Source organism: Lepisosteus oculatus, chromosome 17, assembly GCF_040954835.1.
Source record: "Lepisosteus oculatus isolate fLepOcu1 chromosome 17, fLepOcu1.hap2, whole genome shotgun sequence".
Lineage (NCBI taxonomy): Eukaryota > Metazoa > Chordata > Actinopteri > Semionotiformes > Lepisosteidae > Lepisosteus > Lepisosteus oculatus.
Window position 1 is genome coordinate 6,373,925 of NC_090712.1, and position 24,696 is coordinate 6,398,620.

At 43.2% G+C, this 24,696-nt stretch overlaps 1 protein-coding gene across 13 annotated transcripts in view; it reads right to left on the reverse strand.

Moving 5' to 3' along the window:
• Positions 1–251: 251 nt before the first annotated feature.
• Positions 252–24,696, reverse strand: part of ggps1 (geranylgeranyl diphosphate synthase 1) — a 30,879-nt gene continuing 6,434 nt past the window's right edge. For 3 of the 13 annotated variants that reach the window (XM_069179979.1, XM_015362811.2, XM_015362812.2), the window contains exons 2-4: positions 18,820–18,922; positions 12,548–12,618; positions 252–1,226 (exon numbers count right to left, since the gene is read on the reverse strand). In XM_069179979.1, coding sequence (XP_069036080.1) covers positions 471–1,226; positions 12,548–12,618; positions 18,820–18,892 — 900 coding nt within the window. In that variant the 5' untranslated portion in view covers positions 18,893–18,922 and the 3' untranslated portion in view covers positions 252–470. The remainder of the gene's footprint in view (positions 1,227–12,547; positions 12,619–18,819; positions 18,923–24,696) is intronic. The other 10 variants (XM_069179980.1, XM_015362815.2, XM_015362817.2 and 7 more) reach the window with 5 other exon arrangements.

Here is a 24,696-nt window from a genome sequence, read left to right on the forward strand (position 1 = left end):
AGGAAACCAGCGTTACAGGAGGTCACATCAACAAGATATACTGTATAATCCAATGGCACAGTTTAAAATGGAAAATTTAAGCCGTATGATGCTGCTGCCACGAACATCACGAGCTGCTTTAAAATTAGAATCTACAGTAGTGAAATTTCTCATCCTTTATGGCCCACTGCCTCTAATGATTGCTTGAGGTCCCTGTAACACCATAGCAATACTGAAATGGAGATGAAAAAGCATGCCGTAGCCAGGTGACATCACAGTGGGAAGAAAATATTTTATTTTACAATACATAAAAAAAAACGCATAAGGCTGCTCTGTGTGAGTCTCGGACATCATTCCTGCTAAAAGTCGAGTGAGTCAACGCTGCCGTTTCCCAGGCAGGTCCTTCGTGCACAGCCCTGGGGGAAGTGCTTGGGAGGTCAGGCAAGGCCAGAGCACTGTCAGGTCAGGTGAGGGAGGCCAGGCAGGACTTCTCAGGTCTCCTTGTAGGTCTTGCTCAGCTGTTCCACTAGGGCCGTCAGCTCGAGGTTGCCCCCCAAGTCCTGGATGAGCCGGTATGCCTCGGCCTCCAGGTTCTGGAGCGTCTGCCGCGTGTAGGCGAAGGAGCCCACCTTCTCCATGTAGTCCACGCAGTAGCGCTTGATGTCCACATTCTCGGTGCGCTGCCGCAGGATGTTCTGCACCTGCGTGCTCTCGGGGTGCGACCAGATGGCGTGGATGATGGGGAAGGAGAACTTGCCCTCGGTCAGGTCCTCACAGAAGCTCTTGTTCTCGCTGTACACCTTGGACCTCAGGTTGGCGTAGTCATCGAGGATCTGGAAGAACAGGCCCATGGTGTTCAGCAGGGGCTTGAGGTCGCGCTGGTAGCTGGAAAAGAGCTGCATCAGCCCCACGGCCAAACCGAAGAGCCCGCCGGTCTTCTGCAGCACCATCTGCTGGTATTCCTGCTCCGTGGGGCAGGTGTAGGTGTCCCTCCAGTAGATCTCCAGGCCCTGGCCGCGGTGCAGCTCCAGCAGCTGGCGGGTGAAGACCTGCACGGCCTCCGGGTGCTCCAGCGTCAGCACCTTCTCCAGCCCCAGGAAGTACACGTAGTTGGCGGAGTTGATAACGGATGGGATGCCATAGATGCTGTGGGCCACAGGGAAGCCACGCCGCAGCTTGGAGTTGTCCTCGATGTCATCGATGAGCAGGCTGGCATTGTGCAGCATCTCCGTCACCTCGATGATCACCTGGGCACACAAGGGGAAGTATATTTTAAGTCACTTTGCTGTAGATGTAGTAGGTCTTATGGTTTTTAAAGCAATATTTAAGAGTTAAGTATTTTAAAGGACTGAACAATGGGTAGAATACAGCCCACAGTGACTCACTGGGCCACAGCTCACCCTGGCTAGGGCAGAATTAAACAGAATGAGCGACAATACCCCTCTCCAGCTGGTCACTGCCTATACAGCTGCCAGACTGGAGCTACTGGGGTAGAGTACCTCTCTCAAGGTACAACAGCAGTGTGTACAGCATGGATTCAAACCCACAACCTGTTAATCTAAGGGCTCAGCTACTAGTCTATTCTGTTCCTGTTGGGTAGGTCAAACCATTTTATCAGAAAACACCGTAATTGTACAAAGAAAACTGCAAGCAATGGAAATTCAGTTTTTTTCCTTCCTCTGCTTGTTTTCATTCTAGCTGAGCTCTCAGCGACGACAGACAAGCTTCCACAATGAGCTTATGTTCTCGTTACATTTCAGGCAAAACTCCTGAACACGGGCAGTTCTAAAATTTAAACAGGGTTGATATTAATTACAAATGTTACTTGACCTTTTTAAAAATTCAAATAATTTTTATTTAAAAAAGTTAAACCTGACTGGAAAAAAAAATCAGATGTCTCAGTGGTTCCCAGAATCTCAACTGGGAACCACCGGATAACATGGTTCTTGGCTAAATAAATAACTGCAAATCCACCAGAGGGCGCCATTTCTCTCCATATCCTTCGGAAGCATTAAAAAAACTGGAACAAGATTACATTTATTGCGGGTTACAGTTTACTGTATATTGTTACCGTCACAGCCTTAGGCATTTCCTTTAATAACAGCATAATAAAGCCAAAACTGTGCTTACACCTGTTTTTTTACTCCTAAATACAGTAACCTAACACGTTTCTCATTAAATAGAAAACGACATTTGTCATTGCTAGTTGACAATTTCTTGGTTGCTGTGGAATGAGGAGTACAAATATTGAAGCACTTATGGGTAACTGATGCCAGATAAGATTACTACTCCAGTATTATTATAAACTCAATCTGCTGTTGAATAGAAACCCCATGTCCTTAATCAGTGCATCACTAAGGAGAACGCAAGCCCACGTGATCACATTTCGAGCACAGCCATGCTCCACTGGCGCCTCTTTCGAGAAATTCACAGCTTGCCTGCGCTGGCTGCAGGAGAAGGGTTCATCTGGTGCTTGTGATGACACATACTGTATGCGTGGAAGACCAGACCAGGGAAGAGGAGCTCAGCGGAAGTAATGATGCCGACCAGGGGGCAGCAGTGAGCACAGCACCGCTGTGCATGCAGCAGCACAGCCAGCCAGACTCGGGCCCATGCTGAAGGGATCACAGGTGTGCAGGATAAACTGAGACAATACCACAGGCTCCACGCAAACGCTGACCCTGCTGCTTGCAAAGTCAGATAAGCACCCTGTGACTGTTCATTCTATGTGAGGCACAATAATGCCTCAGATTGGACTGGATCACCTGACGGTGCCTCCAGTTTTGTGACAGGTAACACAGGAAGAAAAATCTGCAATGGGGTGTGAAAGGGACAGTCACCTGGATGGGCCAGATGCATAGTAGCATTGTGGAATTTCAAAATACATTTTTTCCAAATAGTTTATACTTTAACAACACAGGCAAGAATGCTGGAACGATGCACTCATATGCCCACGTGGAAAAACAAGATCTCCATTTCTACAATTGCATTCGATACCTAAATCAAGTGTTACAGAATAAATGCTCTTTTCTCAGTCCTGACACTGAAATCAAACTTGTTTGTCCAAAGATTCTCACCTCACAGAAAGCTGCAGAATAACCCTCATTGCAACACGGAGAGCTGCACACAACTCCAGGCAGAGGGCCAGGGTAGTGCACTGGGTTATCTAGGAAAAAAACCCGTCCTTGATCAAACACACTGACACTACACTCATGATGCCCTGAAGCTGCTCAGAGCATTTATTGTCAAGAACATTAATCAGCTCAGTACTCCATTCACACTGATACTAAGGAAAAAAACAACACATCTTTACTTCTGTCCCCCAAAGCAAAGGTAGAAATTGCAACATGTGCTGAATGTTTGCTGTTAGACTACCATTGATAAAATGGTTACCAGAACAGACTGTGCAAAACACTGAAAACTAAATGTCTTTCATTTATTTTGTCATGAGGGGAATCTGTGCATCTCAATCAAAAACATCAGGGGGAAAATAAAAATTATACTTTTACAATAATACTGTTCTTTTACGACCTATCAGAAGCCTTTTGAGCTCTTAGAAACAGCCATAAAACCTTTCTCCGCAGCATGCATGTTTGGATGGCTTCCGAAATCAGTTTTCACCTCTGGCTCTTTTCCCATTAGGACAAACAGTGCAAACGGGTTGTTACTGCTGCACTTTTGGTGTTCACCACCCCTGCTTTCATAAGTAAAAACACATTTTTCTAAAAGGAATTTCTATGCTTGAATGCTCCAGTGTACTTGACCAGAAGCCATTTGTGATCTTACACTGGACTGGGCCACAAGTGTTTTTACATCCAGACTCCAAGAAGCTACCATAAGCCAGGCTGCAGGTGCTGGAGAAGATGCTTTGTGAAATAATTCATTCACCGTGCCGCCTCAAAGCTAAGGCAGATCCTGGAGGAACACCCAGACAGAAGAGCAGGAAAAAGGAAAACTAGATGGATATATATTGGCAAATCATTTTTAACCCTTTCTTTCTCTGCTGTGCTCACACCTCATAGGCTTCCAAATGTACAAAACTAAGGTTACAAACGAGATGGCCTTTCTGTCATCTGGCCTGTTTGATGGTAATGGGTTATACGATCTGACAAACTCATCCAGCTGTTTCTTGAAGGAAGCCTGGGTATTGGCTACAACATCATGGCTTGATAGCTTGTTTCCGATTCCTGCAATTCCATATAACTCCCACTCGTGTCCCCTGGTTTGTTTTCATCAGAACTTCAGGACTTCATGTGTTCTGAAGGTGTCCAATATGTTTCTACATGTCCATGAACAATATGTATAGATTCACACAATAAGCCACAACCTGAATTCTGAAATCCTCGTCAATCATGATTTGATATATACAAGTTATGTATACCCTGGGAATCCCATTACTGTTCGTGTAAGTTTTTAGAAAACGTACAGATTTTGGATATTAGCTTAATGTTTCTGGCATGATTTTAATTGGGCATTCATGTCTGACCATAATGCATAGAAGTGATCTTGGTTGTTGCAACAGCACTAAATCCTTTCCTCAGGGAGAGAGCTGATGAATTAACCTGGTGAATGTCAAGCCTGGCAAGAATCAAGAAAAAAAGAACAATGCCACTTTGCAATCATTATGCTGGCACAAAAATGCAGAATGACAGCCTGACTGTTGACCAACTGCCAGGGAGGTCCACGTCTGCGTTTAGTCCACACAGAGGAAGAAGTGTGGAGACGTGCAACAGCCCGACTGCACAGCGCCTCGTCGGTCAAGACCTCCTGCTGTCCTTCCTTGGGCTCACCGTGACACAACAGCCCAGCAGGACTTGAGAATGTGATACTGAAGCTGTGGATGACCTGGTCACGATACCTGAGCCTCACTGAGCAGTGGTGGGATGAACCTGGATAATAATAATAATAATAATAATAATAATAATAATAATAATAATAATTGCTTACAGGTACATTGCGCTTTACAGGTAATGGGGTCTCCCCTGCATCACCACCAATGTGCAGCATCCACCTGGATGGTGCGACAGCAGCCATAGTGCGCCAGAACGCTCACCACACACCAGCTATTAGTGGGGATGAGAGCAGAGTGATGAAGCCAGTTCATAGATGGGGATTATTAGGAGGGCACGACTGGTAAAGGCCAGGGGGAAATTTGGCCAGGACACCAGGGTTACACCCCTACTCTTTTTGAGAAACATCCTGGGATTTTTAATGACCACAGACAGTCAGGACCTCGGTTTTACGTCTCACCCGAAGGACGGCACCTTTTTACAGTATAGTGTCCCCGTCACTATACTGGGGCATTGGGACCCACACAGACCACATGTTGAGTGTCCCCTACTGGCCACACTAACACCTCTTCCAGCAGCAGCCTTCGTTTTCCCCAGGAGGTCTCTCATCCAGGTCTTGACCAGGCTCACACCTGCTGAGTTGCAGTGGGCTGCCAGCTGGGAGTTGCAGGGTGATAAGGCTGCTGGATGATGTGGTATTCAGGATTCAGAAATCAGTGTGTAAGTTCTATGAAAGGAACTGGACAGCTAATATTGCAGCTAATATTGCTTCCAATGGGCACATATGCTTCTAGTCTGCAATTTGCACAGTAGGCCTCCTGTTGACAACTTTGTGTTACTGATTAACCTTCATACATGACCTGGCTCTTGAATAAAATAGAAAATGGTCAGGACAAAAAAAAGTGCCATTTTTCTGCTGATTACTTTATTGGTTAATTTATTGCCGATGACGGGTGAGTTTATTGCTCAATGTTTTCTATTCTCTTAAGAAATTCCTGAATGTCACCCTGTCAAACTGATCTTTACATCTTTTCAGTAGCTGCCTCAAATTCTCTGATGCTGCAATATAGATTTCCAAGTATAACTTTCTACTGATTGAATTTCCCAGCTTGTTATTAAATCATTAGCATTAGAGCGAATAATACTCAAACATGAGCTGTTTTTGTTTCCATCTTAAGCTCATTACGTAATCAAATGCGACGCGTCCTGCCAAACCCGCGGCAGGAGTGCACAAGTGAGAGAGTCGCAGTATGCTGATGCCTTTAAGAGGAAGCAGTGGACTGTGAACGTGGTGCCAGTGAGGGGATTCCTCTGCTGCTTGTCAGCTTCCATCCCGCCCCCCCCAGCTGCGGCCTGTGAGACTCTCCATCTCGACCCCGGCTTCGTGCAATGGCGTGCCGTGAACCCACACGCGTCAGGCCCTGCGCCCCTGCTTTGTATGAGTCAGAAGGAAGGCGCACAACTCTTAACAACCACTGCAGGGACAAAAAAAAAAAAAAACCCTCGATAGGCAGATGAATTAAATGCTATCAGCACCTGGGATGACACTCGTACTACCAGTTGTATTTCAAGGCAGTCGAGTCCACAGCTGCCGTCAGGCTGCTTTGCTTGTTAATGATGACAGCACGGTTCACATGACAGGTTCAGTGAGAGTTTACCGTGTGATGACTTGACTCCTGTGTGAGGAGAGAGCTTCTGATTTATCCGGAGGAATGGAACCTGTCTCTATAGTTGTACACAATATTCCACACTTCCATGACATCCTGTCGCTGCGGCTTCATTAAACCCATTTTCCGACTTGAAGGCCCTCAAAGAGGATGCGATTTTCTTAGTTGCAGAATGTTTCGGCATTGTTTCTTTTAACGCAACACTGTGGCTCTCCAATCTGTTTATTCCTGTAGGTTTTATTTTAAAAAGTGCATATGCTTTTTTGACATTGATTAATTCTTTTTGGCATTATTTTGATTAACTTTTCATTCTTGACAGACTGAAAAGCATTTGAGTGACTACTGTACAAGTGCTTAATCACTTCGTGATAGAGCTGATCAGGCTGATTACCTGAGGAAGCGATTTAACTCCTTGAAGCCTTTTGAAAAACCAAGCAAGAAAAACACATAAGGAACCCCACTGATCAAGAGAATACCTGTGTGCGAGCATTATGGTGGAGTGACTCTTCAAACGGACTCATACACGGCAGAGCCAGGTCTTCCTCAGCGATGCTGTATTTGTATAGCGCATGCTGGGGTATGTCACCATGGTCAGGTTATGGGTCCAACTCCAGAACCTGTAACCTTGTGGCAAAGTATGATCCCAGATGTGCAGCTTACATTGCTCCTGGTGGCCACACACACACACACTATCAGCCCGTGACTGTTTCCTTAATCAATACTACTAATGATAAATGTTATTTGGCATAATTTTGTCAAGTTCAATAGTATTTGTATTCAAATATGAATGCACCTCCTACCAGAAAATGATTGATTTTTCCATTTTCCTAAAAAACCTTTGGGACAAGGTTTCTTGTGACACTCAAAGAGTTACTCACAAATGTATAAGGTTGCTATGAGTCACAGCATTATTATAATCGTGTAGCAATGCTGTCTGAGGAAAATTCAGACAATGATATGATCCTCATCAAGAAACAACACAGAAACCATGAGCTTGAAACTACTTCTACGATTCTAAATTAAGACGTGCTGATCTACGTGCCAGTCAAGGATTGTAGTTGCGCCAATATGTCAAACTGGCAAGGAAAGGCAGCAATCTCCTGGTAAAAAGCCACTTTGCAGCAGATTAAAGATATGTCCTATATGGATCTGAATAAGATGACATTTCAGTGAGTTCTGCCATCATCTGCTCCTAATAAAGCATCTGCATCCCTATTAAAAAGCTTTATTGGTAGAAGTCTAAGATTTTATGACCCGTTATAAAAACATTAACACCACTTCTATTTAGAGTTGTCTGGCTGCCATAAGTAGATATACTCCCAAACTAATTAGCTCCAGAAAATGATGCAAGAATTAGAAACCCTATCAGGTGATACCAATAACCCTTGACATCTATAATCAGTGCAAAGCATGTGAGAATCACAGCAGAAAGAAATGCAAGCACAGCTTATCATTATTTCCTCTTTTACAGAACAAACAACACATTGTACTACAGTGTGCAACACACTGAGCTACAATATGACTCCCACATCTTTGTTATTCTGCACTCGCATATTCAATTGACCCTAATAATATTCTAGATAGATGGCAGAACGGTCCTTTTTAAAACAAAGCTGAAAAGAAATGTACAGACGGTACTAGCTCACAAAAAAGCAACTTTTAGGCTTTTTCCTTGAGAGGAGAATTACTAGATTGTTATAGATTATTAATGTTCGTAACAATCTACAATCTATAATCTGTGTACAGAGAAGGCCCTTGCAGATATAAGTATAAGTGTCTGTACTTTTCTCCAGTAGCTCTCCCACGCTGAAAGCGAGTGACAGAATATGCAGACACTCCACTGTTAAACGCTTGGCAAGGTTTTGACATGTCTATTAGGCAGGTCAGGCAGGGCAGCTCTGTCAAGCTGTACTGTGTTGTATAATGCAACTATAAAGCGTGAGGGGAAACACTGATGAAGACGGCAGCCATGCCTAAAGAGTTCTGTTGGGGTCTGAGATAACCTACAATCCTTCACATGTGGTGTTGCAGAAAACATTTGGTCTTGCAGTTCAGGGCCTCTTATGCAAGAGGATCTTGACAACACTGGATTGTTGCACAGCATTAAAAATTCCCTAGGACTCCAATCAAGCTCTTCCTGACCCGGTGGGGAGGGATCATTGGTAATGAAATGTTCAACTGAATACTGAAACAATAGCTCAGAAAATAAAAATTAAATCCAGAAACTACACTAACATCTGGTAGAAATGACAAATTACAATTACAAACTAAAGCCAACACTTTATAGACATAGACTTAAGGATATTCACAATACTTTTAAAATATGATTGCAAAGCCCAGGAAACATTACACCTGCAAAGTTAGCAGAACACCCCAATATTAGAAGTGAAATGGATGTGTTTTACATTTTATCGTGTAGAATAAAAAAAGATGAAAAGGCCATTCAAGTGAAACATTTTAGGGCAACGGGACATGATAACCATGCATAGTAAGCTTTTCCAAAATTGCTATAGTGCCATCTTCTTAAATGTTTTTCACCCAAATTACAGATCCTACATTAATCCAGATTCGAAGATTGGAAACATCTATATCCTAGTGACACCAAACTCAAAAGGAGTCTCTTATCATATCGGGCACCAACGGGCGTGCAGAAGATGAAGACGTTACTTAGCTTGGGCACTTCAGGAATGTATTGCTGATGGTGTCCAGGGTATTAGTTGTCACATCAACAATAATGAAAAACAGTTTGGTTGGCAAAAATCAATACCACATTTCGTGCAGAGGATGTTAGAAAAACTGAACTGAAGTCAGTGGTGGAATGGCCATCAGCAGAAAAAAAACCTTTCGAATTATGCATACTTCAAATAACTGGCTGCTTGCTTGCGCTTGTGTAAAGTCTTCTGGCATATATGAATAAGAAGGGGAGCCTTCTGAGGCTTACATTTTTTTTTACAAAACAAAAACTGCAAATGGTTTACATACAAATCAAGGTGGAACAAGATTGCCCGTCTAGAAAAATGAATCATTCTGACAACTTAATCAGCACACAAACCCTCCTGGTGACAGCGGTCGTGACAAAAACATTGTGCTCCTTCACAGGTCAGATTGCATTTTCTGAGTTGGGGTCATTCCTTAGAGTTGGAAAACAATGGTTTGACAGGACACATAGTTGCCTTTTTGTTTTCTGGAGGAGTGGGGAATACTTCAACGCGATCTGAAATGCTGAACTACCCCAGTTTGCATGAAAGTGCTTCCTGAAAGACCAAGGAATTCAGTCCCTTGTGCCAAGGCAAGCTCACAGCACTACTTGAAGGGAAGCACAGATCCTTAAGAATGTTAAAAGGCCTTACACAAAAGATGGCGAGGGCTAGAGAATACATACCAGACTCCTCCACTACAATTTTCAGGCCTCTGGCTGCTGGCAGTGGAACGCTGCGTGAATGCTACAAGGTAAACGAGCCAGAAAAAATAAATAAGGGCTAAGGACATTAGCAGGAGGAGGCGGGGGAAGCCAAGTTCCGTTGAATTGCTTCTTAATAACTGATGACCCGAGGTATAGTCTCAGTTTGGTGCAGCAGGTGCAAGCTGGCTTCCACTACATTGTTTCTGCATGGAATGAAGCTCAGCATGGCTCATTAATCCTCCTGAGCACTTGTCGTTCATTTACACCTCAAGAAACAGGCCCTAGGAGCCAGAGTGGAAGAAGTACAGCACTGAGAAAAGTCTGTGGAGGAATTTTCAGTTTCCCTATTCACACGTGACCAGCATTAATGGGAAAGACAGTTGTATAGTGCTCTGATCTGCTGGATGCTTGCCTTTTGATCTGCCAAAAACTGTATGATTCGCAATATTATTCCAGAAGCAGTGGCCTTTGATTATTAAATGACATGGTAGGTTAACGCAAACAATTGCTCATAAATAAGGACGAAAACAGAAAAGATTCATCATTTCGATGCATTGCTGATGCATATATTAATAAAGCAAAAGAAGCCCCAGCACACATTAAGGTTCATGGATTAATAATGGCTAGGGCATTTACATAGTGGGTACAACAGATCTTCACTGTAATAACCATCAAGAGATGGAAAGAAAAGCATATTCAATAATGAGGTTAAGCTTCATCTACTCACATAAAATGAGGAAAATAAAATAAAATGGAATTTGCACTGTCTTCTCTGTTGAATTTTAATAAATATTTATAGAACAAAAGAGTCACTTAATGGGGTTTGACAGCCTCTAAGTTAGCATATCATTTACTAACAAGAGCTCCGGACACAATACAACTGACTTGCACAGCATGGATAATTGTGTTCCTGATAGATCTTAGAATATTAAGTCTTCAAAATGACAATCTTGCCAAACTTGGAAAAAGTCCTTAAGTGTACAACTAGACAGTCAAGTGACAGTCTCCAGAAATGCTTCTCTAATTTGTCGATTTCTGACAAATGTCATGGCAAAGGTGCATAACTATCCCAATGTGTCTGATTTTGTTGGAATTCTAGATAATGGGCACTTCAGACATTGCACAATATCATATTAGGAGATTCTCCTTAAAAACGTACCCCCCCCCAACCCTACACAGTGTAGTAACCCTACACTGCTCCATTAGCGTGGCAACTCTGAAATGAAAAACAAATCTACAAATGGCCCATGAAGTGATATTTATGTGCCAAAATCAATTTGCATTGATCTTTCTCCAGGCTGCGAGAAAGAGAAAGTTGCTAAACTGCTGGCAGAAACATGGTCTAATCTGCCATTTGTTCGGTCATAGTAGCATTAGTTGAAATGAGGTTAAATGTATATCGAATTCAGCTGCCCTGTCTTCAACTTGAGTGCAGGGCTTTAATAACTAATCTAAAGTCGGGTTCACTTAAACTCCTTTTAAATACCATTGCAAAGCTTGAACTACAAACGCTGTATAAAGCAAGTGTGATCTAATCCTGTCAGAGCGGGCCCAGAAGAATTTTGGCTCGCATGGACAGAAGGCGATAGAATTAGTGGTGTCAGACTCTTCCTCTGAGAAATGACTAATGTGCCTGCACTGCCCAGCACAATATCTTTTTTCTTTTTCTCTTACTTGAACAGGCCAAAAAGCTTTTAACCTGGAATTTAATTATCCGATGGAAGGGACAGGTGCAGAATTACCAATGAAGCAATGGAAAACTCAGAAACTGTTTCACTGCTGGAGTTTCAGGATAAAGATTAAACAGAACAAAATAAAGGACAAAGGCAATTTAACATTTGGCATATTGATCTCGGTCCATGCAAGGCCTGTGTGGATCAAGGGGCTTATTCTAGCACAATTAATACAAAAGGCACCATTGCAGCTCATAAAGAAGGATTGATCATGGTAAACTTTTAACACCTCTTTGGTATTCTGACTTGTGGAAGAACATTGCATAGCCATAGCTAAAACCTTAGAATTTAAGGCAGAGATCTTCAGTTCTAGCCACTGATGCGCTTTCCCGAAGTTTCCAATTTACAACACGGTGTTGAAAATTCACAATTCAGAAGTTCTCATAACTCTGCACGGGAACTTGCTCCCTCTCTGAACTTGGCATGAGCCACAGAAAGGACCAGCCCCCCAGCCCTGCTCTTCCTCGCAGCTGGCTGGGGAAGGCACAGGCCACCAGCTCGGCAAACCCTCCCGCTATTTTTCATACAGAAAGGCGTATTGCATCGAGCTGCAGGGCTTCAGAAATAAAGAAAAAAACATTATACAACTGATTTCTCTCCGCCTAGAATCTCAATGATATAATTCCGCAATTCTGAAAGACTTCAAAAAACGGCATCGAGCCAGTTGTGGGTATACATTAGCAAAGCCAGTACTGAAATAGGAAACCAGTCAATGACCATGAGGGAAAAAAAAAACTTTGCTCAGACATAAATCTAACTACATTTCACATGATATGCAACCTTACCGCAAAACCTGCGGAGTAGGATCTTTTGTCAGTATGTTTTATCATCAGCTAGCTGCTCTGTGAGGAAGCACTATCACATTTTCATAGTGCTTTACATAGTGAGGAACTAAACCAGTAAAAACACACTTCCTTGTACACATGGCAAAGTGTTTCCTTAACTACCACAGAAAGACCAGAAAGCTGTTCCTACCTGCAGCTTATCGTCCGGGACATTGAGCCAGTGGTTAAAGGCTTGCGATAGCTTGGTCCTAACTTGCTTCCCTGTTAAATTTAATACAAAAAAAAAGAATAAACACAAGCTAAAAAATGCAAAATAATAAGATATAACCTAGAGGGGTGCTTTTATCCAGAAAACATTTCTCTGTACAGGAAAAGCTGTGGCAAATGACAGTGCCTCATTTCTGAGCTGGATGAAATGAACAGAATCCACATGATTCCTCTTTAACACAAAGGAGCGCTACTGGCATCATGTCTTGAAGTGCACTCACCAGCTGCTTTGCTCTTTCACTTGCAAACACGCAAAATTTCTTTTAGCGACTAGACACACCATTTTCTTATTCAAATCAAACTCGGGTATTGGACCAAACACGTTACCTGCCCTTCTTAAAAACAAAAAGTCAATTCTACACAATTCCAAAGATATTAGAGAGATTATGGGATGCGTCACAAACCCAAGTGTCGCCAACCACTGATTTAATCGTATTTTCACCAAACCACACAAGAGAACGTACTGAGAGCTAAAAATGTGGGTGTATTTCTAATAAGCAGCTGTACTCTTCGGACTCCTTGGGAAATATCCCAGATCTGCCCATATAAGAGAGACATAACCAATTTGTATAGGTGGAAACCCAGAGAAATTGGGCAAAGACTAGTGCCAATGTTATCAAGCCAGGCTTTTTTTTCTAACCCACTGCAACAGCCTTTTTTAGTTGAACTTTAGGGAAGAGATTTTCCACAAAACATTTAGAAGCTCTGGCAATGATACTGTTGCTGCTTCTGAGCTCAGGGGGTGCAGTGAAATTCATGAGCAAAAGGGGAGGAGGGGTGGCACAAAGCTCTTATTGTCTCAAACATTATTGAAGCTGATTTTAGAGCAATTGACCAAATAATCTCAGTTCAAGGTTGATGCAACTTATAGCAATAAAGAGAAAAAAAAATAGAAGAATAAAAACCCAAAGGACTGCAGAGCTGGATAACAGCCCAGCATACGATGCTTCAGGCAGAGGGTAGAATTACAGACAGAACAGTCCTTCTCATTGATACCAACTGCACTGCTAACTGTGCAGAGTAACACAATAGATTAGCTTTATAAAGAATGTGGGTGGCGCCAAAAATGGGAAAAGAGCTTTCAAAGCTCAGCATCGTTGCTCATCTTTTCACAGGAACAGTCCAGTTGGTTTTATTCCTTGGAACCATCCGTTCACAGTCATGAATTTTACAGAATTCAAGGTCAGTGCAGAAATGCATGAAGAGAAGAGTCCATGTAGGCCTATTATTCTGCCACTCTGTATACTGCCCCTCCATTCCCTCATGATTTAAAACATATTATACAATGTTAGCAAAGATATTCTGCAGTTATTATAATTAACTATAGCTGTTCGATAATTAAATATGAAAAAACAGACCTGCACGTCAACAGGTCACCTGTCGCTGATCTCAAAGTAACTCCGCTCCATACGTAGTGACATTAGACAGTGCTGAACTTCAATTAGGGTGGGAAGTTTCCCTTTGGCTCATACCCAATTAATTTCTTTCTATGGGTAATTCTCTCACATAGCTTGCATGCTTTCCTGAGCTGCTCTGCCTACACACACAGATGACCAGGGCTTAGGAACAGATTCCTTTTACAGCTAGTGAGCACAAAAAATCTATAAATAACACCTTTAAATAGTCTATTGATTGAACAGTACTACAGCACGTGCAGTGAGCACAACTGTTTGTAGTCCCAAAACAACTCTTCAGAAAAACACATGCTGTGCAGGGCTGAGAAATATGTACTCCAGTTGTACATAACAGCAATAGTTAAGAGGGTCAGTATGGTACACGGACTCTATATTGGGACCAAGTACAGCACAACCAAGGTTAATGTCTTGGGTTGTGAATTCATTGCTTTTGTAATTTGACAGAAAAGTTAGCCTGTGCATCAGATTTCAAGGGCAGCACTCTGGTGCAGTGGTTAACATTGCTCTGGGTTCAATTCCAGACTCTGGGTACTATCGGCATGGAGTTTGCATGTTCTCCCTGGGTTAGTGTGGGTTTCTTCTGGGTGCTCCAGTTTCCTCCCACAGTCCAAAAACACACCGGCGGGTTGACTGGACTCTGGAAAAACTGGCCCTGGTGCGAGTGTGTGCATGTCTCTGTTAGTTTCTTTGCCCCGTGATGGACTGGCACCCTGTCCAGCGTGTACCCGTCTGTGCACCCACTGCTTGCCCAAGTCGGCTCTGGCTCTCCCGCAATGCTGAACTGGAAGAAGAGGTTAGAAGATGGATGGGTGGATCAGGCTTTGACGTGTGGAAATTAAACATTCAGAAAACAGCTAAAGCTACATTTCCCAAAAGCAATGGAATTGTCACTCAGCCAGACAGTTTCAGCATAACAGCACACTAGAACGAATAAGAGCAGGAGTCTCTACCCTCTGGCACATGAGCATGTATCTTAACATTACCTCCCTGTCCCTTGTATTGCGTGAAGAATTTTCAGCCCATGCTAAAGTGCACTCCGATGAATTTATTGGCAGCTTTTTTGTACAAAGTCTACGCAAAAACTTACTGTAAGGGCACATTTTAATGACATTTAAGAGGTAAATTAAGTCATGGAAAATTATTTTTTTTTAATCTGTAAAGAACATCACATTTCACTGTTGACAGTGAACCTTAAGGGAAGCCCATTTCTGCCTGGCAGAGGAGCACAGGGCTTCTCAAGTACAATTGGAGAGGGAGAGAACATCTTGCGCCACTCCTCTCTAGTTAGAGATTCAGGTGCCACGTCTTGGAGGGGTTACACACTGAGAACTGGAGATCTCACAGTAGTGTCACAGGACATGCCCGGCTCCATCTACAAAATCTATCGGCAGGGTTTTATTTAAGACAGGGAGCCTAGAGAATCCCACTTTCAGACAAAGAGGGGAGCCTTAAAGCCATCCAAGGCTTCAGCTACATGCAAATAAGGCCCCCAAAAAAAGTAAGGAGGACTTTTGCACAAGAGCTGCTCAATATATGCATCACATCTCCATAATTCAGGGGAGATTAGCTCTCTGGGCTCCAGCTAGGCTGAAGCAAGGAGCAGTGGAGAGGGATGACAGGGTAACCTCATATAACATCAGCAACTCAGACCTGCTTGTTAAGATCAGTAGAAGGAATGTATTTGATGGAAGACATCAGTGAACAAGGCTGACTTTGTAACAATTAAAAAAAACGTTTCTCCAGCAGCTAAGCTGGATCTGCTGAACTACAGTTAACATAACCACCAGTCACCCCATCTCCTTACATTTAACAGCTCCAGAGTGATTTCAGTTAATATTATTCATGTCATCATTTTCCCCACTTTGGCTCTTTCACCATACACACCAAACAACCTTTATTTGGAATCATGGAATGATGTGCTTTAAATCATGCTTATTTAATTGTGAATGCCTGTGAACTTAAATCATGCACAACAAATAAAATTCACATTAAACAAAGTAAAGCAGTAATAAAGCAGACAAGTCTAATGCATGTAATTACCAAAACAAAACAGATGTGCATAATTCAATCTATTTTTCTATGCTAATTTTAGCTTCACCTGACAGATCTCAGCAGCGAGAAAACTGCCTGTTCACTACCCGGAGTGCAGACACTGGGTCACTGTGAATAATGCGGCTTGAAGAGATCGGAACAATAAACCTTTTTCATTTTCAAACCAGACACATACAAATAATCTGATAGGCAAACAGATTTGGTTGGATTTTCAGGTATTTGAAATCCATGCATGAGGTTTACACAAAACACATACATAATTTAGCAGCCAGCAAACGAGCGTCCCCAAGACACAATCAGGTTTCAGTACTGGGGGCAGGGATGTAGTGGATGTGGTTTGCATTAGCTTGCTGGTCTTTTAATTATTTCCCTTACACCTCTAGTTATTTAAAGCACTTATTTTTAAAGGCTTACAGTAAAAAAAGGACTGAATTATATCCGTGAAATCACATCCATCTCGTTGCGATTTCTTGTTGATCAAGATCCTTGTTTATTACTGGCAACATAACAATAAAGTAAACTTCTGCACCAAGTAAAAGCTATAATTCACCTCCAGACTACATGACATTGGGCTGTAAAATATGGCAAGTTGATCACAGGCACTTACAAGACCACTTAATTAATTTTACTTGCAGAAAGCATTTAAGATCATGTCTTGCTGAAAAATTATGAATATGCCGCACGTCCTCAAAGTGATTTGAAAGCCCTCACCATGGAGGGACTTGTACTGGAATGGTACTGCAATGAACTATATTGTTGCACTGTATCTTTGCCATTGATAGTACAGCCATGTTTCAGATGCATAGTAGTGCTTTGGATGCTTGGCTTGCAGTGTATTCTACATGAATAAAAAAGCAAAAGTGCTCCCTGCCTCACTCGTGGAAAATCAGAAACCTTCAAGCATTGCGACAGCCAGACAAGCACCTGAAACTGGAGACATCAAGGTCTTCATGGGGAAAGACGCTTGCAGTTGGCACACCCTGGCGCCCTGCTTTGCCTTAAGACAAGCGTGGGCTACAGCCTGGCACCAAGGTTGCTGGCTTTCTTGGGCTGACACTGCACCCGTCACCTCGGGCTGAGGCGGTCATCGCCAAGGAATGAAGAGAGGTCCCCTGAAGACGCCAACCTTACCGGCGAGTGTGGCTACGCCTGTCAGGAGTTAACAGTCACGCCCCCCGAGAACTGTTTCACGGTTCTGTGCAATCCCAGCTGGCCTAGGGTTCGAGGGCAGGTGTACTGTGACTCGTGTGCAGTGTCTAACCCCCGACAGAGTGAAAATAATCAGCAGTGTGCCAGGAATGGCCACATTCCTGGTCACGAGCGACCGAGTCCACCACTGCGGTGTCTGCCAGTTACTTGGTAAATCTTACCAGTGTGGTCGGCCACCACTTTACTTCCTTGCCCTTCATTGAAGAGTCGGCCACCTCTGCCACTGTGAGGAACTTGATGTTATTACAGATGTTCAGCATCCGGTCCTATTAGCTGCTGTATAGCTTACAGTGCTGAACAGAGGGGACTGACGTCCTGCTACACAAAGGCACTTAAAGCAGCCCTCGGATTAATGTTTTCATTTGGAAGTAAAAATCGAAAGCTATGCAGTATTAAAATGAGTAAATATTTCAAAATGTATCAATGGCCAAAACATATGTAGTGCTATTTCCCCTAGTATAAAAGACTTGGTACACTCAAATTAGTCAAAGGGTCTTTCAAAGTAGTCTTCCTACCCACTGATAAGTTAGCTGGTGTACATGCAAATATGTGCAGATGCGCAGCAAATTAATTTTTCTCCAAACAGATTTTATTTTTTGCAAATGAGCCCATTAATTATCATAGCAAGCACCTATTTGTATGCACACTAACTGCTAAGTGCTGTCATAAAAACCTAGAAATGCAGTCGTTTGAAGTGGATTTAATTCATCCGATAGGAATAGGATCTTCTGCATCTCTCTGTTTATGTTGTTTTTGTGGAATTTATTTAGGATGGAATCTAGATCCTATACTACAAAACTGCAATTTAACACCCCAGTCGCCAAGTAATGACTTTTTGGAAGAAAAACATTTTTTTCACTTTTCAATTTCACCATTTTGTTTTGTCATTCTAAATAAAAAAGGGATTTTACTAGCAACAATAAACTTTCTAGTCATTTAGCACATATTCCTTGACGACGTACAGCCCAATTTTCCTATTACGGCAACAGAACACAAGACCAATTCCACCCAGAAAAAAAAAAGATGTCCAGAGTCAAAGGTTTTGTTAAGCTCCACTGTAAGAAAAGGCTCAAGTTTCTGTAACCTGTAATGAAGCTCTCAGTTTTGGCAAACCACTCACTCCAGGTGCAAAAAAAATAGGATAGCAAGTATAGATTTTTTTCATCTAATTGCAGCTGGAGACAGCACTGCCTTTCAATACGGAGGAAAGGAAAGATTTTGGCTGGTAACATTTTTCTACAAAGTCAGGATTTTGCAGTTATTTGTCTCCCCAGCTCCTTTGACCTCTAAGGTAACTGAAAAGACACGTTAACTGAGAGCAAGAGCTCAACTCAGCTGGCCAATCTGTTTGAAAATAAGCAATCTAGATGAACTTCAGTCCCACCACACAGTGCTCTCAATCCTTTAGCTCAGGCTATGAGCACAACAGGACTCCCGGTATCTGGGCCAGAGGAGTCTGGAAAGATCATCCTGAAGCCAGTCATTGTGCTATACAACTCGGGATATCAAATCCAGTTACCTGGCAGCTGCAGTAAGTATCTGTATGGCTCCAGCAAAATCCTCTCTGAAGCAGCTGCCTTGTCCCCATCCATTGCTTGGAATTTTCACAATCAATGAACCTGCTAGAAAAGAAAAACAAACGCATAAAGAACCAATTCTTTAAACATCAATAAGCATCAGTGATTAATATCCCTTTTGCTTCTTCTGTTTTAACAGTGTGGTCACATTATATTGCTCAAACCTAAAGCAGCTCTGCAGTCTCAAAAAGCCCTTAGGAGGCAGTTTAGGTGGCATACAGGGTCTGTGTTCATGTACACTGTTCTGGTACCATGCATGACCTCAAACTGCAGGAGAGGGTTGAATCCATTTTCCCAATTGCAAATTATTATTTTCGTTAAGCCTCCTGGGTCCCGTGTCCACTCCATAGTGATGGAAAAGCTTTTTTTAAGTTTGAGGTCCTTGATGGCACCTGAATTGCAGAACAATACCACATGACCACTGGAGAGTGAGCCAGAGTGGGCCTGTATCAGGAAACTCCAGCTGGCCTGCAGAAGAAGTGCAGTGTGCTCGCGGAGACTCGGGTGACCAGGGGAGTGGTCACTGCTTGCGAACGCCATCAGCACACACTGGACTCCGCTCTCCTCTATGTCAGGCGCGCGTCGATACCTGGAGCGCTCCGACTCCAGCCTGCTCAGCGCACCCACACACAAGGGCCAGCAGGGACTTCACTGCGCGCTGCAGACAATGCAATAATTAGGTCACCTAATTAGTCTTTAAAGGCCTTTAGTGGAGATGTGGGGCATGAGTTATACCGTAATACAGATAAGGGTCCAGCTAGGTCAAGTTCAGATGGCATCAAAAAAGCTCCTAGGAGGAAATACAATTCCTCTTGTAAAGCTTCCTTACTGACCAAGCAGATTTCGTAGATAATGCCATATTTTCAGCAGCTGATGGTTAGGTAACAGTCTGTACAGATTAGTCCTGGAATGCTCACTGGGGGGAAACCCTCCAGGAACAGGATTGAGGAGCACAGCTCCAGAGCAAGACCTGCAAGGGCAGCTGCAGGTCCCTTCAGCCTCGTCTGCAGCCTGCCCACAGCGCCAGACAGGACAGGCGGCCAGCCGGTAGCAGGGCTCACCGTTTGCCAGAGGAGAAACCTCTGGAATAGTCTCAGCCTTATTCTGGAAGATCCCAGCCAACCCCGGGGCCACCCTGCTCCGTCTGACCTGTTACCTGCAGAGTTATGCGATGCCATTTACCGCTGCCTTTAGAGTTTTGCTTTTTTTTTTTAAATTGGTCTACAGTGTCAAAGACAAAAAAAAAGAGGAAGACAGCCTAAACATTTCTGAAAAACAAGTCTGCATTCCAGATCGCATAATTCACTTGAGGATTTTACAAGAACTCATGGCTCAAAGCCTTGCACTGCCGATACTCTAAAAAAAATATATATATATACACACGGAGAAACAAATATATTTTGACGGAAACCTCAAAACACCTCATGCACGCCTTGCTACATCACAGAGAGCCAGCAATAACCAAAGCCGCACGGTCAGATTTCTTGTGATCTGCGAGTGAGAGGAGCTCATGGATTCCCCCAGCTCAAAAATGGCACTCAGGCCTTGCCGCAGAGATCACGCCTGACCCAAGTCACCAGGATGCCCTCAAATAATAGCTGTGTGCCTCAGGCTATCGTAGTCACAGTTATTTTCAAAAATAAATGAAATTGGGGGTAAAAACCTCAGAATCCATATTCCACAAATATTTAATGACATGTTTCAGAAAGAAGGCAGACAGGGGAACTGAGCAAGACAGATCAATAACAAGCCATCAGGGATAACTGCCCCATGATCATTCACTGGAACTTTTACTGCTAGAGCATTAGCAATTTAATTTTACACCAGACTGCAACTGCATAGGAGAGAGGGGAAAAAAAAAAAAAAAAACAGTGCCCAGTCAATTTGCAAATGTTTGTTTAGGACAAGGTAGGTTTTGTATTAGAAACGCTGGCAGCTCCTCTGAAAAAAAAAAACCCACTAGTATTACAGTGTTCTTTTCAAATACCATCCAATCACTGAAAAAAAAAAAGTGTTGCGATTCAATCCCAATGGATTTTTTTCCCTTCCTGGCCTGTTGGAGTCCCGGTGAATGTCGAAATGGTACTTCCTGTGGGTGCCAGCCAAGATCTACAAACGGAGAGCGCCTTGGTTTAGAGCCAGTCATGTTCCCCAGGCAGAAGTGCATCCCTCTATTTAAATATAATACTCGTTTACATAGCTGGAGCCAAGCTGCCGGATGCCAGATGAGACTGAAGACCTGCTCCACACAGGTAGACGTAAACAGAGCTGGGATTACTGTTATTTCATCATGGGGGTTTCCCCCCCCCCGTTACAAAAAAATAGTTTTCCGAGGCAACATAAGGCTTAAAATGAGCACGACCGGATTGGGTTGTAATGTTAACAGAATTTTTCTGCTTTAGTGCATGATTATGAAAAGCTAGCGTGGAACCTGCAAACTTTAGAGGTTTTACAAACCCGGCAAAATAACGTTCACAAACACAGGAAAATACCATTGTAATCACTCGTTAGGGTTGAGCTGAGGTAACGGTAATTTCACAGAGATCTTCTTCAATGTTAAATAGGACCGGGATACTAAGAGTTTCAAGAATACAGTATTTTATAACCTGAAGGATAAAAATAGTGGACTTGGATTGAAAAATTCCTGTAATGAAGCCTTGTACTTTTTAAAAGTACAAATACATTTGTAACAGAACCAGAATTAAGGATAGAAAAAAATGCAAGAAATTTGACTTGTATTTGATCAACTGAATTGTGAAAGGCTACTTTATGCAAATGTACAACGCGTATTTTCTACATGGATGGGGTTAGTGCTTACATTGGTCAGCTACAATAAAGACTTCCGGAACTGTTCAAGGGTACACATTGAAAAGAAGAAAAAAACGTTACCTCGTGTGGGAAATTCCTGCCATGTCTCAAAAACTCACGCCTTAAGCTTCTTCAGTTTCATCGTTAACATTCAGGTTATGTAGTATTTGATACATTAAGAACCGGTCAAACCCATCCGTCTAAATACATATGAAGTGCTGCACAGAGAATGGCAGATTTATTTCCCTGGCTGCAGGATAAAACTCACTTGACGTGATCAAATGTTTGGCTTTCATGGAAACATGATAAAAAAAGCACTCCAGAAGTTGATGAAATAACTACGACGTGCTCTCTGGTCCTCTGCACTCAATCACAAGAACACAGGCCCTGTATAGAACCTCTTTTCTCATTTCTTTGTTCCTTCCTGTAACCTTGCCAAAGTGCGTTTGCTGTTCTGAAGGCTCTTAGTGCGTGGGTCTGTTCTTTCTCCTGCATTCTGGCTTCTGATCATGTAGTTTATCAAACCGTTTCACACAACAGAGGCTAACAGCACAGTCGACCACAGCTACCTGCCACAATCAGACAGCAGGCATTGCTCCGATAGCAGTTTGGACAAACTTAATTGGGCTGTTCTATAATTTCAGTAGACTCAATTAACATGAGGAGAACATTGTAATTTAAAGGTTTTGAACAACCGTCTTCTGAATTAATTTGTCTAACAGGTTGTGAAGAATGCAACTTGTCTAAACATTTGAACTTGCTGCTTCACGAGGATATCCACAACATTTCTCATGTACAGTAAATGAGTATGATCAGAATCACCTTTATTTGCCAAGCACATTTCACCTACAAGGAATTTACTCTGGTGTATGTGGTGCTGCGAAACATTCCACCTATATCAAACAAACTGGCATTGTTAAGACAGTGCATAACTGGTTAAGCAAAAAGACAGCACTAGGAAAGAAGCGGTCCAGACAGCAGGGAGTGCTGGTTTTAACAGGCCGGTAGCATCTTCCTGAGGGAAGTTTTATGGGTGGCAAGCTGAATTTCAATCTACACCCCTCTTGTTTATGACAAGCACAGCGTGCATGTTTTTCTAATGGTAAAGATTATCGTGTTCAACAAAAATGTTTCCTCATTCATTTTGTAATGCATACGCAACCCTGGGACTCCTCACCAATCTCTCCTGCCTGCTTCTTTGCTCTTGAATTGTACACATTAAAATGCATGAGTAACATGGGAAACGGAACACTTCATATTAAAGGTTTTACATTGACTTTTAAGAAATCTATCCCTTTAAGGTTTTTCCCCCCAGTTAGAATGAATTATCTTACTAAACGCAGGGCCTAGAAACTCCTGGACTATTAACGAACGCAGTCACCACCGTGTCATTCAAGCTGCCCACACCAGCCCTGAACAGTTTCTGGGCTGGCCTTCCTCAGAGCTCAAAATTAATTGGTAGAATTTTTTTTCCCCCTCAAAGCGTTTAACTCCTTCCAGGATGGTCTGAAGACGCCTATAAAGACAGCGGTGTTCAGCGTTAAGACGCATAAATCCATTTGTTTCCAGGAGCTGAATGACTGATTCAGTTTCAGTGACGCAACTAAACACTTTGGCGAATCCAAAGAAGTTGCAGGTCGCACCGAGCGAGCAAGTGCAACAGGAAAGAGACTGCTCCCGTCGGTCCTTCAGCCGATCTGGTCCAGCTGCTCAGCAGGACGCCGTCAACAGTGATGGACGGACTCTACACTGGGCAGGGTAGATGTAGGACGTCGTCGTGCTGTGACTCCACGAAACTCTTCTCCTGCTTTACGCACCCCTGAAGTGCTCCTGGGCTCTCGCCGTGCCCTTCTGCAGTGCTAACAAGCGAGAGCCTCAGCGGCCTTTTTAAATGATCCAGGCAGCAGGGACCCTGAATGCGAGCAAAAATGCAGACAAGATGTTCTTTAGATACGCATTCCGTGTGGGCAGCTTTATTTAACGTTTCGCAATTCAACCCAAGGCCATGGGAAGATCTGCAAACTGTAATGCGGACTACTGAATTTCAATCTACACCCCTCTTGTTTATTACAAGCAGAGCATGCATGTTTTTCTCATGGTCAAGATCATTGTGTTCAGCGAAGACTTTTGCCTCATTCATTTTTGTAACGAAAAACGCAACTCTTGCTGTGAAAAAGATCATATCAAATCTTGCAAGTATATGCTATGCAAATCTTGCAAGTATATGCTATGCAATGCAAGATCAACGCATCTTGTTTCTGTACTTTTGTCTCGGTACTCTCCGTCTGACAACATAAATAGGATTATTTTATCCCCTTTCCTAATTGGCTAGTGTCCCCTTGCATAGACGCAAGGGCCACTACTGGAAATGTTACTTTAATTTTATCAACACACGAATTTGTACAATTAGCAATGTAATAATAATTCCTTACACTTATATAGTGCTTTTCTGGACACTCTACTCAAAGCACTTTACAGGTAATGGGGTCTCCCCTTCACCACCACCACCACCAGTGTGCAGCCCCACCTGGATGATGTGATGGCAGCCATAGTGCGGCAGTACACTCACCACACATTAGCTTTCAGTAGGGAGGAGAACAGAGGGATAAAGCCAGTTCATAGATGGGAATTATTAGGAGGCCATGATTGGTAAAGGCCAGGGGGAAATTTGGCCGGGACGCCGGGGTTACACCCCTACTCTTTTCGAGAAACGCCCTGAGATTTTTTTTTAAAGACCACAGAAAGTCAGGACCTCGGTTTTACATCTCATCCGAAGAATGTCGCCTTTTGACATTATAGTGTCCCCGTCACTATACTGGGGCATTAGGACCCTCATGGACCGCAGGGTGAGTGCCACCTTCTGGCCCCACTAACACCTCTTCCAGCAGCAGCCTCAGCTCTCCCAGGAGGTCTCCCACCCAGGTACTGACCAGGCTCACACCTGCGGAGCTTCAGTGGACTGCCAGCCGCGAGTTGCGGGGCGATGTGGCTGAAAGGACGCCCCCGCACGT